At 47.0% G+C, this 15733-nt stretch overlaps 1 protein-coding gene across 1 annotated transcript in view; it reads left to right on the top strand.

Annotated features, from left to right (window-relative positions):
* Window positions 1-348: 348 nt before the first annotated feature.
* LOC107155950 (myosin-16) overlaps window positions 349-15733 on the top strand; it is a 63214-nt gene continuing 47829 nt past the window's right edge. Inside the window, exons 1-12 of the mRNA XM_015501979.2 lie at window positions 349-558; window positions 2903-3046; window positions 5815-5971; window positions 6983-7010; window positions 7327-7423; window positions 8073-8165; window positions 9088-9151; window positions 9536-9634; window positions 11056-11159; window positions 12920-13058; window positions 13428-13696; window positions 14724-14894. Coding sequence (XP_015357465.1) covers window positions 349-558; window positions 2903-3046; window positions 5815-5971; window positions 6983-7010; window positions 7327-7423; window positions 8073-8165; window positions 9088-9151; window positions 9536-9634; window positions 11056-11159; window positions 12920-13058; window positions 13428-13696; window positions 14724-14894 — 1575 coding nt within the window. The remainder of the gene's footprint in view (window positions 559-2902; window positions 3047-5814; window positions 5972-6982; window positions 7011-7326; window positions 7424-8072; window positions 8166-9087; window positions 9152-9535; window positions 9635-11055; window positions 11160-12919; window positions 13059-13427; window positions 13697-14723; window positions 14895-15733) is intronic.

Below are 15733 nucleotides of genomic sequence, written 5' to 3'. Positions count from 1 at the left end.
CAAACAGCAACAGCTTTGATTTAACCTCTCCCAGCCCAGTCTTCTCCGTATCCCTACCTCACAGCCTTATGTGAAGAACATTCGATAAAAGATGCAGAAGCATTTTGTGTTAGTGATAAGGATGTGACTGTGAGGAATTTAGCTTATGTTTTATTCTTGATTATGGAGACTTAATGTCACCAAGACACCCAAAGTGATGTAAGAGAAGCCAGCCCTACCTTTGTTAGGATATTCCTTCAAGCTGATCAATCAGCCTCTGCAGCCTGTCCCTGTTTCCCTCCACAGCTCCCGGAGAAGTCCTGCTTCCGGCCATCAATTCCTTCCTGATTCTCCTTCAGCTGAGCTGCCATGCCTGGTGGGTACAAAGGGGAATGTGGGGACGATGTGGACCCAATGCCCTTCCTGGCACCTCCCGACAAGGAGAGGATAGAAGCCATGAACAAGCCATACGACATCAAGAGGTCCTGCTGGGTCAAAGACGAAAAGGAGGGCTTTATTGCTGGGGAGATCCAGTCTGAACAAGGTGACCAAGTCACCGTGAAGACGATCACCAACCAGGTGAGTGGAGAATAATCTCTGGGAAGAAACCGAGCATTAGGGATGGCAGGGACCCAGGCCTCTGCTGCATACACTTTTATTCAGCAGGCAAAAAGAGTAGATGTCCCTGAGTCCCCCATCCTGGCTTTGAGTCCAGACTCAACTATACTCAAGATATGTGGCCCTGGGTAAGACACTTTCTGTCACTAAGCTTTGGCTCCATCAGACTGGGGATTCCAATGAGATAGGATATAGGAAAGTACTTGGATACATGAATGTAAGGGACTGTGATGATAGTCATTTATCTTTGAAGTTCCAAGCACCTCATACATGGAATTTATTTTCTAAGAGTAAAAGTGAACATCCCACCAACATACAGTCTAACTGTGTGTTCCATGTCCCATGTTGACATAAGAAATGCAGGGCAAGGCTCAGACCACCATGGCTCAATGAGCTCTTCAGCAGCATGAGTGACAGGTGGTGGCTCCTGAGCCCTTTGCTGCTGCTGCTGGTGTGCTAGACCCAAGCTGGCTCACAAAGGACCAACAGGAAACATTCAAGAGCTTCATGGCCAGTTGTTAAAACTTTGGTATCTGATATCAACCATGGTGGAAATATTTTCACCACTGAAATTGGCAAATGCTACAAAATCATGGATTTCTACATATATACCCTCCTCGGTTGGTTTACCAACACACCACTTTCTCTGCTAGTCCATACTATGTCTGATGATGAGGTATGACTTGAGAAAGTAGATAGAAAATTTGGTTTATTAAACCCCTAACTCACTACCTCCCGCTTGGCATATTCCTGGGAAGACACTTGACAGTTTTTGAAATCCTTTTGACAACTATATGTGGTAGGATTTATTGACGCTATTTTACAGGGGAGGGAAAAGAGGATCAAAGTGTCTTTAAGTAACTTAGTAACAAAGACAACAAGTGATGAGCTTAGAGTCAAACCCCCAGTATTTGGTTCAAATCCCCATGACCCCTCCATATCACTATGTCAGTTCTCCATGGTGGACTCCCAAGAGCAAATGTGAGATCAGTCCTTGATTAATTTCTTAAATAAAAGAAGTCAGAGATCTTTGATGACCAGGACATGCCGCCCTTCTCTCTGTGCCTGCATTTGAGAGGCCTGGCACCAGAGAGAAGAGGCCATGGTTGGCATAAAGCGGGTTTGAAGGCGAAAGTCAAGATTGACTCTCATGGGAAACATTTTTCAGAAGGGAAGAGCATTGTAATGTTGCAAGAAATAATGGAAAATAGGAGCAGGGCCTCTGGGGCAGTTTGGATGCAAATTTAAGGAAAACAATCAATTTATTTGAGCATCTGCAGTGGACAAGCCAGTCAGCCAGGTGTGGGGTAGAAAGAACAGAGCCTGTCTCACTACCTGGCCCCTAAGATGAAGCCAAAGTCCTTCTCCTCTGTTGGAGCTCAAAGCATGTGGGCGAGGTCCTTAGATCTGGAAACTACTGGACAAGAATTCTGATTAAAACCCAGCTTGATTTTCCAGAGGGGTGGTGTCCATTACTGGGCAGATTTTCCAGAACCGTCAAGACTTCAAATTATCTGCCTATTGTACTCATAAATTATTAAAAGTCCCAGAAATCCCAGTATGTATTCAGGCCTCACATCTAAGGCTGCCAGCTACCAAAAGATATTTGCTTTTTGGATCACGTGTCTTCCTCTTTGGTCTCAGATTCTGAAACTGAAAAGCTGGTGCTAGTTTTCATTTACAGATGAAAAAAATCAGGGTGCCTCACCCAGGAGTTAACATACCATTCAACAGCATTCTTTGCTGTTTTCATTTTTTGTCTTCTCTGCTTGCTTGTTTTCAACTTGATCCTTCAAGGTGATTTGGTGGGAGCAGGGAAAGCCTCCTCCCCCGACTTCTCTCTCTCTCAATGGAAAGTTCTTTAAACTTGGTCTTCAGGGAGAGTTCCAAAAGACATCTCTACAAAGTGTCTCTGGGAGTAAAGAGCAAGCTCTGATCAACTCCCAATATGAATTTAGCTGGCAGAGAACGCATGGCCCAGAGGCACTCCGCACCATAGGGAGGGAATGTGATAGCTCACAAGGTCTTTTTTCATGACCCCACTTAGGTCTGTATCATTCTCCCAACAACCAGCTATTGTCTTCCCTACTTCAAAGGGGACACAGTTAAGGCTGCTATGGTCTCTGAAGTCCTTCCCCATCCCAAATCACACAGTGGGATGTGTCTGGATCAGGAGCTGGACCCCCTGGATACCTCACCCCAGCTCCTTCCAGGACACCAGAGGGTGTGTGGGACCCTGTGATGCTGTCTTATCTATGAAAGCACTATTTCCTAATGCACATGCTGCTGTGTCTTGACCCTCCAGACACTCACTATGAAGAAGGATGACATCCAGCAGATGAACCCACCCAAATTCTACCAGGCCAGTGACATGGCAGACATGACCTTCTTGAATGAGGCCAGTGTCCTGGACAATCTTCGCCAACGCTACACCCACATGAGGATCTATGTGAGTAGCAGAGTTTGGGGATGAGGGTGGGGAGGAGGGAACGTGTCTTCCGCGCCTCTTTTGATGGGGTGGGGCAGCTACTATACTCTTCCAAGCTCCCAATGTACATTATGACTCAGAAGAGGGCACAGGGATCATAGTTTTGTTGTTGTTACAACTTCTGCCTCAGGCTTTCAGTAAACTCAGTGATGGCACTATCCCCATAGATAGCTGAAACCTTTCAGCCAGAAATCTTCTTCCTCATGTCCTCCAATCCCTCAAAAGCTCCAATAAAAATACCATTTCCCCCTAGTGATTTCAGACATTTTTTTTAAAAAATTTATTTTTTTTAGTTTTGGGTGGACATTTTTAATTTTATTTTTAATGTGGTGCTGAGGATCGAACCCAGTGTGTCATGCATGCTAGGTGAACACTGTACCACTGAGCCACAACCTCAGCTCCTCGGACATTTTATTAGAAGTCCTTTTCCCTCTATCCATCTGTCCACCCATTTATTCATCCATCCATCCATCCAATCACTCATCTATCCATCCATCCAGTCACCCAACTTTCCATCCATCTATCTATACATCTATTCATAGATCTATCCACCCATCCCTCCATCCATCTACCTTTCCACTCATTCATCTATCCATCCATTTCTTCAACAAACATTGAGGAAATGTGACTTAAATGCAGCCCTGGGTCAAGCATGAAGTGCATGCCTATAATCCCAGCAACTCTGAGGGTTAAGGAGGGAGGATCACAAGTTCAAGGCCAGCCTCTGCAACTTAGTGAGACCCTAAGCAACTTAGTGGAATGCTGTCTCAAAATAAATAAAAAGGGCTAGATATGTGACTCAGTGGTTATGCGCCTGGTTCAATCTCTGGTACAAAAAAAAAAAAGTGCATTCCCCGGGGGACTTAGGAAGAACAACAGACTGCATCCTTGAAGAAGTTCAGTTTCTGTTCATCTGAGGTGATGAGAAGAGCAAGCTACAAGCAGTCTGCTGAGTGTGTCTAAAAAAATCCTCAGACAAAAGGATTTTTTTTTCCCTGAAAGTGTCAGTAGCTAAATTCCACAGTGGGTTGTCTAAGGAAGTTTGATGTTTTCCTCTTTAGATGTGGTAGGAATGAGTGAGGTGGGGCCTAATTGCAAAGTCAGGGTTGCTGGGGATCTCCCCTCCCCAGGTCTGTGGTTATAGCTAAGATGGCTGCTGTGCTCACCGGTCTTGTCCTACTTTAATACTATTTTGCTTCTGGATTCAGACCTGTAGAAGCACCTAGCCCCAAGTGGTACTGAAAGATCTCTGGGAAACTGTGACAGATATTTTCTGGGTCTGGAGGTTATGGAGTGTCCCTGAAACTTGGGTCTGGGAAAGAACTACATCCATCCCTGGCTAATCCTGGAGCCTGGGCTAAGGATGTTGGTGGGTTTGATGGTCAAGCTTGGGGCTGAGGCTTACTTTGGACCATTCTAGAGTCAAGCCCTTGCTCCTGGTGGGTAGACACACCATGTCATTGGGTTAAGGAACTGTAGACTCTGTGGAATGTGGCCTGAGGGACTAAGGCAGGGAGACACCCCTTAAATTAAAGCACCCCTTAAATTAAAGGCAGGTGGGGGCTCAACCCCAACTACTTCCCTCGGGTAACCCTCCTGACCAGGACAGGGACACAACTGGCTTCTGGGCTGCTGCCTGCCCCACTCCCAGCTGATACAGAGCTGGAGGTAAAGAGTGACTCAGTGGCCACAGTTCCAACATGAGACACCGTGTGTCATGCTCTCGACACGTCAATGGGTTTTCTTTATCTCATTTCTTTTTCTTCCAGTTCTATTTAATATTTCGTTTTAAAAGCTCAACATATCACAGCTATGCTAAAGAGAAACTAGATTTTTTAGTATTTTTTAGATTTTATAGATTATTTTTAGATTATTTTCACTTGGGCTCAAGTAGAAGGTCAAGTAGAAGCAAATGAGGTTGAATTGAAAAGAGGCATAGAGTAGAGGCATTGGAGGTTATTGTGACCACCAAACAAAGGAAGGGAAAATTGGAGACCCATTGATTTGGCCATTTTCTGTCCTCATTTATTCTCCCTTCCCTCCAATAATTTCTTTTACTGCATTGGGTTTTTTTGTCCTTTTTTTAAAAGTGGAACTATTTCTTACAAAATTGCAGTCTTGGAGCCAAAAGAGAAGTTGGGGTTTCTTTTCAAGAATAAATTAAACCCAGTTGCCCACCAGAAGGGACCTGGGTCTACAAAGTGCAGACTCTTGTGTCTGTTAAAAACACCAGAAATCTCTCAGGGAACTCTCATGGGAAATCGCCTAGATAATTAAGTGGGAAAAGCAAGACATAAAATAGCATTATAGAGCATTATTTTTGTTTGAAAAACAGGGAGAATGTGTCTCTGAGTTTGCTTGCATATATATCCACAGCCATAATGGAAAATATATAAAAAAGATTTAACAGCAGCACTTACCTGTGGCAGGAGAAAGTTGGGCACCCAGCAGGTTGGGGGGACTTTTTGCTGTGGATGTGTCCATAGAGTAACTGTGTTACCTATTTATATAATTAACCCAAAAGAAAATGAAGCAAATAAGTATTAAGGAGAAGTTTTGTTTTGCTTGATGAAGAGATTGATTTTTGCTCTCCACTTTATCTGTCTCAGAGAAATCAGTGGTTCTCTCAGTCTGCTCAGAGATAGATAGGCTGGGACCCTGGGGACCTGAGGGAAGAGGGTACCAGGAGGAAGGGTCAGCTAACCATCTTCCTTCTCTCTCTTCACCAGACCTACTCGGGCTTGTTCTGTGTGACAGTCAACCCCTATAGGTGGCTGCCCATCTATGGGGCCCGTGTGGCCAACATGTACAAGGGCAAGAAGCGCACAGAGATGCCACCCCACCTCTTCTCCATCTCTGACAATGCCTACCATGATATGCTCATGGGTGAGTGGGGTGGGGTCTTCTGGTACCAGGGGGGTGGGAGACAAGTTTTTCTTGGCCCTTGTGGCTCCAAGTACATTAGGACCTGATCCCAACCTTGACCTTGAACTCCCCCCACCTTCCCATTCCAGTTGAGGTTCTTTGCCAACCTGGAGCAGCAGCTGCTGCCTGTGGTTTTAGTACTAGGTACCTGTCTGTACACTGGACACTCACCAAGCAGCAGCCCCAACTTATGCCCTGTCTTCACAAACCTATGGGATGCTGTCAACACTTTTTTTTTTTTTGGGGGGGGGGGGTACCAAGGACTGAACTCAGGGGCACTCAACCACTGAGCCACATCCCCAGCCCTATTTTGTATTTTATTTAGAGACAGGGTCTCACTGAGTTACTTAGTGCCTCACTAGTTGCTGAGGCTAACTTTGAACTCACAATCCTCCTGTCTTAGCCTCCTGAGCCGCTGGGATTACAGGCTTGCGTCACCACGCCCGGCTAGGTTGACACTCTTAACCATTACCTGTATGATCTTTGCTGTTCTTTGCTGGTAGATTGTCTCCCTTAAGTTATTAAAAAAAAATTGTACTTGTAAATGGACAGCATGCTTTTATTTTATTTGTTTATTTTTATGTGGTGCTGAGGATCAGACCCAATGCCTCACACATGCTAGGCAAGCGCTTTGCCACTAAACTATAGCCCCAGACCCCTTAGGTGATTTTTATGGCCATTTATCTTGATGTTGATAGTGACTGGGTAGTTTTCTGACTGAAGAAAGCAGCCTGGTAGAAATGGAGTGGCTGGTAAATTCTTCACCCTTTCCACAAGAGTATATGATGTAGAGATGGGCATATGGACTCAGATGCCACAGGATCCTGGGTTTTTGGCTTCCAAGTGTGGACAAGGCCACTCTCGAAGCTGGGTGCAACCCAAAGAGGGCTGCTTGGTTAGGCTACTGTCAAATGCCTAGTTTCTAAATGTCTCCTAATTACATCTTCCTCCTTGCTGTTTTCTTCCCCACAGATCGTGAAAATCAGTCTATGCTAATCACGTAAGTGTCTCTTCTGTCTCTTAGTCTATGTACATATAATTAGGTCTGTGCCTTACACATATAATTAAGCCTTCTCAGAATTAATTGGGGGACTTTGTATGAACTCTGCAGGCAGTGAGTGGGCTTGACAGGGCCACCGAGGCTGTGCCTGCTAAACCTGTGGGAGGATCCTGTCCCCCAGGCCTCCCCACCTGCTTGAATGTCCAGGCTCGAGCGTGAGATGGCAATAGAATATGCACTTTTCTATGGTTTCCCTTGTCTACAATCAACACCCCTCTCCTACTTTCATGTGACCACTGTTGTTTTTCACCTGCAGTGGAGAATCTGGTGCTGGCAAGACTGAGAACACGAAGAAGGTCATCCAGTACTTTGCCAATATTGGAGGAACTGGAAAACAGTCCCCAGATAAGAAGGTAGGGCCTACCGGGTAAATTTGGGGTCAAGGGCACCATGTAGCAGAGCCCATTTCGTTCTTCTCTGCCGTTTCACTATTGATGAGACGGAGCTTAGAGAGAAGTGACTTGGCTGGGGTCATACCAGGAGGAGGCAGTCACAGACCTTGGTTCCTGCCCCAGAAGGATAGGGGCAGAGGAGAAAGGGGAACACAGCTTCTTCATTAAGCTGCCTCAGTAGGCCCTGGCTGCCCCCAGGAACACAAGGAGCATTACCTGGGACAATGACTGCTTTAAAAATCTGACAGAGAATAGCAGAGCCTTGGAGGCAGAAATACAGAGAAGAAAGGTTTGGGGGTTCACTCAGTGGTGTCTTCACCATCAGCAAAATATGGGACCAATAGCTAAGAATCAAGGTTGTCAGTGTCCCCAGGCAGCCCCCTTCCAAGTCACAGGGCCACAGAGGGACAGGTTTTCCTCAGGAGTGGCCCTCCTCCCAGGGCAAGATCTATATCTGTTCCCAGCCTTGATTTCCCAGCCTCCCTGTGGTCATTCCCCTCCTGGGTTCTGTGCACATAAGCCATTGCCCTTTGCAAGCTCAGCCCCTCAGCCCTGGGTCCCCAGACAGCAGCTGGCTGATCACCCCTCCTTGGGTTTCTTTCTGGGCCAGGGGTCCCTGGAGGATCAAATCATCCAGGCCAACCCCGTGCTGGAGGCCTTTGGGAACGCCAAGACCACCAGGAACAATAACTCCTCTCGCTTCGTAAGTGTGAGCAGTAGCGTGGGCTTCCCTGGGGTGTAGGGTGGGAGTGGTGAGCCCATTCCAGGTAAGAAAATGGAAAATTAAGGTGACAGGGATGAGGCAAGTCGGGGCATCTCCTTCCCAGAGGTTTTAGGGAGTACCGCTCTGGGTCTAATCAGCAAGAAGAACCCACTTGCATTTGATCAATGGCACCAGACTTGGCTACAGGGTGATAGATGGTCTCAGGAGTCATGCAGGAAAGCCAGAGATTCATAGCAGCAGGAAGCTGGGGGTGGGGGCCTTCCTCCAGGAATGGAGGGATCTAGGAGAGGGTCCCTGGTCAGACTCTGGAGCTAGTGGCTGTAGGGTTAGGGTTCTGTGAGCTGAGTCACTTCCTGAGGTTCCGCTCACGGCAGAGCAATCCCAGCCCGTCTCTCCTCTGCCACTCCAGCCTCCCAGGGGCCCCTCATTGAGCTGAGGGACCCTAGAAAACAGGCAGAGATGGGGGCAGGTGAGAAAAAGAGGTGATGGAGAACAGACCCAGGAGAAGCCTGTTCCCGGGAATGTTTATTCATGGTCCTGACACAAGTCAGGGAGAGGAATGGAATGTCCCTTGATAAGGAAACCCGAGGCCACCTGGTTGGCTGGCCCTATTTCCACAAGGCCTGGCCTCTAAGGTAGAATTCCAAAGGGTCCCAGCCTCTCCTGCTGAGCGTGCCTCTCCCCAACAAATAACCCAAGACTCAAACCCCGGATCTAGCTCCAACCTGTCCAATTCCTTCTCTGCCCATTGTCACGGGACATCACAGCTCCAGGAAGAGCCTGGTTACATCTCCCTGGGAATCCATAGGGGCTGTTGACATGTGTCCCCAATCTGAGCCGACTATTGTCCTACAGTATGAGCCACCTCCCTCACATCTTCTCCCCTGTCCTTCCTGCTCAGGGCAAGTTCATCAGAATCCACTTTGGGACTACAGGCAAGCTGGCCGGAGCTGACATCGAGAGCTGTAAGTCAGGCTCCTCCAAGGCAGGACCAGCTGTGTCATTTTTGAGATTCTTCATTTTTGAAGCCTTTCCTTTTGAGTACAAAGCAAAACTGAAAGATCACTGTTTTTGTTTTTGTTTTTTTTTTTAAATAAGAAATTCAAAACAGCCACAGAGAAGCATTAAACAAAATGCATCAGAGGCCCTTTCTGAGGGCCACCTGTCAAGGGCTCTGGGCTCCCCTCTTTGGCAGACAGGCCCCCCCCAAGGCTGTGTGTCTTGGGGAGAGGGAAGAGTGGGGCCCCCACGGGCAATTTCACCGGGCTCTATGGAGACGGGAGTGCCACTTTCCATGGACCTGAACTCCAGGTGGAATGGTCCTCACATACAGTGTCCTTGCTTTTCAGATCTCTTAGAGAAGTCTCGTGTCATCTCCCAGCAGGCAGCAGAGAGAGGCTACCATATTTTCTACCAGATTCTCTCCAATAAGAAGCCTGAACTTGTCGGTAAAGATCATGTGTCCATCTGCCTGCCCCAGAATTAGCGTTTCTCTCTTGTCCATATGAAAGGATTCCCATGTGCGAAAGGCCTTGGGTTGCCCCTGTGGTTTTTGGTGATCCTTTTGATTTAGTTACAGGAACCACAGGGAGCAGGGAGCTTCCTCCAGGTTCTGCTTGTACCTCTCATCCTTATAAGAGTTGAGGGTCACTGTACACCATGGTTGGCCCATTTCACAGATGGGACCTTGGCATGCCTGTGATTCATGGCCAAGGTGTAGACCTGGGAGATAAAACTCTAGACTCTTGTCTCCAACCTGCTGCCCCTGAGCCTGATGGTCAGACAGCAGCACAGGGGTCAGACTGGGACCACGCTTATCCCAGGACCAGTGCTTGCATGAGCCATAACCACAGACCCAGCCCACACTGGTGCACAGCTTAGAGAGCAGAGTAACTCACCCACTCAACTGGACGCCCTCATGCAGGCACTGACATGCTCAGAAATCCATGGCAGACCTGCTCAGGAAATAAGGTGGGAGGAGGGATGAAGACTTGATCTCAAACACACACTTTCTAACCCGGGTATTGGGTCCACAACCCACCCACAGGTAGGCTTTATGTGTGTTGAACCAAGTGGACTTTTAAATCAATGGATGACATTTTGAAATTGGGAAATTTCACATAAAAAAAAACAATTTTCTGGTTTCTCTTAGAACAGCAGAAGAGCCAGTACCTCAGAGCCTGTCCTCCTACTAATCTAGGAAGCTGAGTGGTGGTGGCCCCCTGGCTGCCGCACCAGCTCTCTCATTTACCATGCTCCCCACCAAGCCCTGTTGCCTCCCTAACATTGGAGCAAAGTGGTAGCCATCATTTATGTTCCTTCCTGTGCTATAATTTTTTTTAATATAGTAGAGATACAATGAAAGGAGAATATTTATTGTACTAGCTCCTCTTCCAAAAGTGAACAATTAAAAATGTGAGACCAAGAGAGGCACACATCTGAAGGAAGCTAGAAGCGAGCATGCATTTTTGTAAAAGCAACAACCTTCTCATGTGCACTCTATGCGAATGGTGGTGTTGCTCAAGGTCGTCGTTGTGTTACCTTCTGCATTAGAATGTGACCTGCTTTTTATAGGAGAGGAGGGAGAAAGATATAAGTTTATTTATTCCCCAAATTATCTACTGGGTGCCTACTAGGGGCCAGTGACAGAGGACACAGCCAAGTTCCTGCAACCCTCTCATGGCCCTAAAGCTCCTTTTGTGATGTTGTTCCAGTCCCTCTGTGACTCCGGGTGATCCCAGAGGGGCAGTACCACAACACCCACCATCATGGCTGGCCTACAAAAGGCGTTAAGAGACAGGGATTAGAAATGAAAGAGAAAATAACCAGAGGTCACCAAGTTGCTAACTTGCTTTGCTGTTCTCGGCAGAGAGTTTGCTGCTGGTCCCCAACCCCAAGGAATACCACTGGATCAGCCAAGGTGTCACCATGGTGGACAACATGGATGACGGGGAAGAGCTGCAGATCACAGATGTGAGTGGGTGTGGCTGGCAAAGAGGAGGGAGAACCAGGACAGAAGCTCTAGGGCCTGGTATGCACCAGAGCTAGGTGGGGGTGAGGGTGGGGGTGTCAGACAGCAGCCCAAAGTCTTGCCTGTAGATTTCTGAGGTGGCACCTGGCATTCATCCCCAGCCTGTTGTAGCAAGTAGAGTTTCTCTTTCAGACTTGAACTAGGATTCCACAGGACTTAGTTGTCCAACTTCTCCTCCTCCCCAGCCCAACTGGAAGTGACTCTTGAGTCCTTCCAGTCCCCTGTGTGTCTCCTTTCAGGACACTAAGCACTTGGGACTCCTGTTAGGATTAGTCATACATTGCTTAACAATGGGGATACCTTCTGAGAAAGGCACTAGGCGAAAATGAGAGAGTGCTCTTGCACAAACCTAGGTGGCGTGGCCTAGCACACACCCGGGCTGCTGGTATTTACATAGCGCATAGCTTATTGCTCCGAGGGACACGATAAGCAAAGTGATGTGAAATTAAGTCAAGCCAAAGAGAAACGAGGCGATCAAGACAGCAGTAAACACAGATGCACGAGGCTGCTACCAGCCTAACATACATACTGCTTCACAGAGAACTTTTTTTTAAAATGTGTACAAGGAGTGCACTCCAAAATAACCGTGAAAGGATTTTTAAATTTTTAAAATTTCTTTGGTACCAAGAATTGAACTCAGGGGCGCTCAACCACTGAACCACATCCCCAGCCCTTTGTATATTTTATTTAGAGACAGCATCTCACTAAGTTGCTTAGGGCCGCCCTAAGTTGCTGAGGCTGGCTTTGAACTTGCAATCATCCTGCCTCAGTCTCCTGAGCCGCTGGGATTACTGGTGTGCACCGCTGCATCTTCACAAATAAGTGAACAGCACATTGCATCACTGTTCCATTGGCTACAGTGTTACTAGGTTGCAGGAGATTTTCAGCCACACTATGATCTTATAGGACCACTGTCATATTTGTGATTTGAAACTGACTGAAACATTATTATATGGCTCCTGACTGTATTGTGTAGAAGGTCCTCTTTCTGGCCATAGAATAGTTTCCCGATTCATCTTGGCCTGCCTCTCTTCGGTACTTGGCATGAAGCCTTAATGACAATAACAGTGGTTATAATAATAATAATAATAATAATAATAATAATAATAATAATAATAAAATAATAATAATAATAATATATCCCCTGATTCCAAACTTTCTGTGTGTCAAGAACCAAACTAAACATTTTACACATCATTCAGCTCTATGCTTATGACCACTGACTGTCACCATCTTGCAGATCGCTAAACAGAGAGTGGAGAGTTTAAATAAAGACCATATGGCCAGGCACAGTGGCATACACCTGTAATCCCAGTGACTTGAGAGACTGAGACAGGAGGATCACCAGTTTAAGGACAGGCTCAGAAACTTAGTGAGGCTCTCAGCAACTTAGTGAGACCCTGCCTCAAAAAAAAAAAAAATTAAGGGTAGCGGTTGTAGCTTAGTGGTAAAACACCCCTGGGTTAGATCCTAATAATAATAATAATAATAATAATAATAATAAAGACCATATGGCAAAGAGTCTGTTCTGAACTCCCTGGAGGAAAACAGACCTCTCCTCATTCAGGGTGTGTCTGACTCTAGAGCCCACACCCTGTGCAGTGACCCCTTGGGGTGGCCCTGCAGTGGCAGTGCCCCAACCTCCATGGTGTGGAATAAGAAGCCAGGAGTCTTGTGGTTTTCTCCGCCTGTTGCTTGGCAGGAGGCCTTCGATGTGCTGGGCTTCAGTGCAGATGAGAAGATTGGAGTTTATAAGCTGACTGGGGGGATCATGCACTTTGGGAACATGAAGTTCAAGCAGAAGCCCAGAGAGGAGCAAGCTGAAGTGGACACCACTGAGGGTAGGTGTTTGGCTGGGTCTGTACAGGGGTCAGGCGGCTGGTAGCAGGAGTTCTCTGCTCTCCCAGCTTGGTGGCCATTTCGGAGACATGTTGGGGATTCTCGGGCTCTCTGATGGCTGTAACCAAGACGTTCCTTGGACAGTCAGACATGGATCTTCTCAAAGAGGCAGAAAGAGTCAGAGCATGATTCCAGTTTCTATCCCCTAACTTTGCCACTTGACCCTGAGAAAGTATGGAAACCATCTAAGAAAACAGAGACTCCCCCATGCTCCCTTTCCTCTTTCCAAGACCACGCAGGAAGGTATTGGGTGTCTCCTGGTCTTGGCGTCATCTTCCTTTCACTCATTCACTTTCTCCATCTCCACTCAGTGGCCGACAAAGTCGCCCATCTCATGGGACTCAATTCCGGTGAACTCCAGAAGGGCATCACCAGGCCCCGGGTCAAAGTAGGCAATGAGTTTGTGCAGAAAGGCCAGAACATGGAGCAATGCAACAACTCCATCGGGGCTCTGGGCAAGGCCGTCTATGACAAGATGTTCAAGTGGCTGGTGGTCAGGATTAACAAGACCCTGGACACCAAGATGCAGAGGCAATTCTTCATCGGGGTGCTGGACATTGCCGGCTTCGAGATCTTTGAGGTATGCCTGGCCTCCTGTTTGGTTTCTGCTTTGAGGTGGCCATCCTTTTGTGAGCTCCCCTTCACCATGGTTGTCTTGTTTCTTGCCTGGGAGCCCCAGGAATGGGACAATCTCAGATTGCCATTGGATCTCTGACTTTTGGACTCTAGAAATTTCCATCTCATTTCTATGAAGCCAAGTCATAAAGAATGGTATAGACTATGGGCTGGGGCTGGGGCTCAATGGCAGAGTGCTTGCCTTGAATGTGTGAGGCTCTGGGTTCGATCCTCAGTACCACATAAAAATACATAAACAAAATAAAGACATTGTGTTCATGTATAACTTAAAAAAAAAAAAGAATGGTATAGACTTAATGGATAGAATGAGTAGGTGCCAGAGCTGACATGTCCTGGCTCACAAGAGCTGATTGTTGAATTTTCAGGAATTTCAGGAATTCTGAAAGTTGACATTGTGTTGATCGCTTGAATATTTACCTCATGGACACTGACAAACACTCAAAATCAGAGTGTCTTCTGGTTTAAGGGACAGGACTAGCTTATCAGTATACTACAATTATTATATTTTTGGATATTGAGGATTGAACTCAGTGGCACTCGACCACTGAGCCACATCCCCAGCCCTATTTTGTATTTTATTTAGAGATAGGGTCTCACTGAGTTGCTTAGTGCCTCGCCATTACTAAGGCTGGCTTTGAACTTACAGTTCTCCTGCCTCAGCCTCCCAAGCCACTGGGACCAGGCGTGCACCACTGTGCCTGGCCCTACAGTTATTTTTGTTCACCGTGTGGGCTAGAGTCTAGGTGCCTGGGATTCAGGTCTCAGAATCCCCACTGCAGAGAAGGGGAACAGAATCACATCTCACTGGGCTGCTGGGACCGTGATCTGGTTGGTGTCAAGGCACGGAGGGCCGTGCCTGATTCTGGTGGGCCCTCCACGCATCCTTGTTCATGCATGGCTTCCTTACCCACTCCTGGGAGCAGCTTTCTCTGAGCCTGGGCTGATGATCTCTCTCTGTCCTCCCACCACAGTTCAACAGCTTCGAGCAGCTATGCATCAATTTCACCAATGAGAAGCTGCAACAGTTCTTCAACCACCACATGTTCGTGCTGGAGCAGGAAGAGTACAAGAGGGAGGGCATCGAGTGGACCTTCATTGACTTTGGCCTTGACCTTCAGGCCTGCATCGACCTGCTGGAAAAGGTGACCTACTTCTCCGAGAAGGGGCTTGGAGAGAGGCCATAGCCCTAACTGGGACATGACTCAGGAAAGGATGTCACTGGGGCAGACAGGAAGGTGGCAGTTGGCCTTGGGGCAGTTAGCAATGACCTCAAGAATATATATTGTTTATTTCAATGTGGAAAAAAGATAGGAAAAGGACATAACAAAATTTGAACAAAGTCTGTTCATAGTACTATATTCGTGTTAATTTCCTAGTTTTTATCATTGATCACCTGGTGTTTAAATTCACATTCGGAGGGGTTGGGTCAAGGGTCTATGGGAAGGCTTTCTGTTATATGTGCAACATCGCAAGCCTGAAATTATTTCAATGTTAGAAGTTTTGTTGTTGTTGTTGTTTTTAAAGAAAGGAAGAGAGGGAGGAAGGGAAGAAGGGAGGAGGGAAGGAAAGATTGATTCTAGGCTCACCCTCGGCCAATTGTATTTAGGCATCAAGGCAACCAAGGGTCTCCACCGTGGGCCCAGCCTGAGCCTCCCAGGAGGGCAGACTGTGAGCACAATCCCTGCACCGCTCAACACCTACAAATACTTTCCTGTTCAGCTATCCCAGAGCCTGAACTATCTTCATTCTTGAGCTTTGGGGTTAGGTGTTGCCCTATTTCAACAGTCCTCTTTTAAATCCAGACCCCCCTCCCATGTATAGGGGGCAAATGAGGTCCCTAACAGCATTTATGAGCACCTCATTTTGTGTGAAAAGAGACTTAGAACAGCATGAGGCCCCTGGTAGAAAGAGATAAAAGAGAATCAAAAGAAGGGCATTAGGTGTCATTGACTTCAGCATTTTTCTGAAGATCAAGTGCGCC

This window comes from Marmota marmota, unplaced genomic scaffold, assembly GCF_001458135.2.
Source record: "Marmota marmota marmota unplaced genomic scaffold, marMar, whole genome shotgun sequence".
Classification (NCBI taxonomy): domain Eukaryota; kingdom Metazoa; phylum Chordata; class Mammalia; order Rodentia; family Sciuridae; genus Marmota; species Marmota marmota.
Note: the sequence above shows the minus strand (reverse complement) of the source record. Positions and strands in the feature narration are given on the sequence as shown.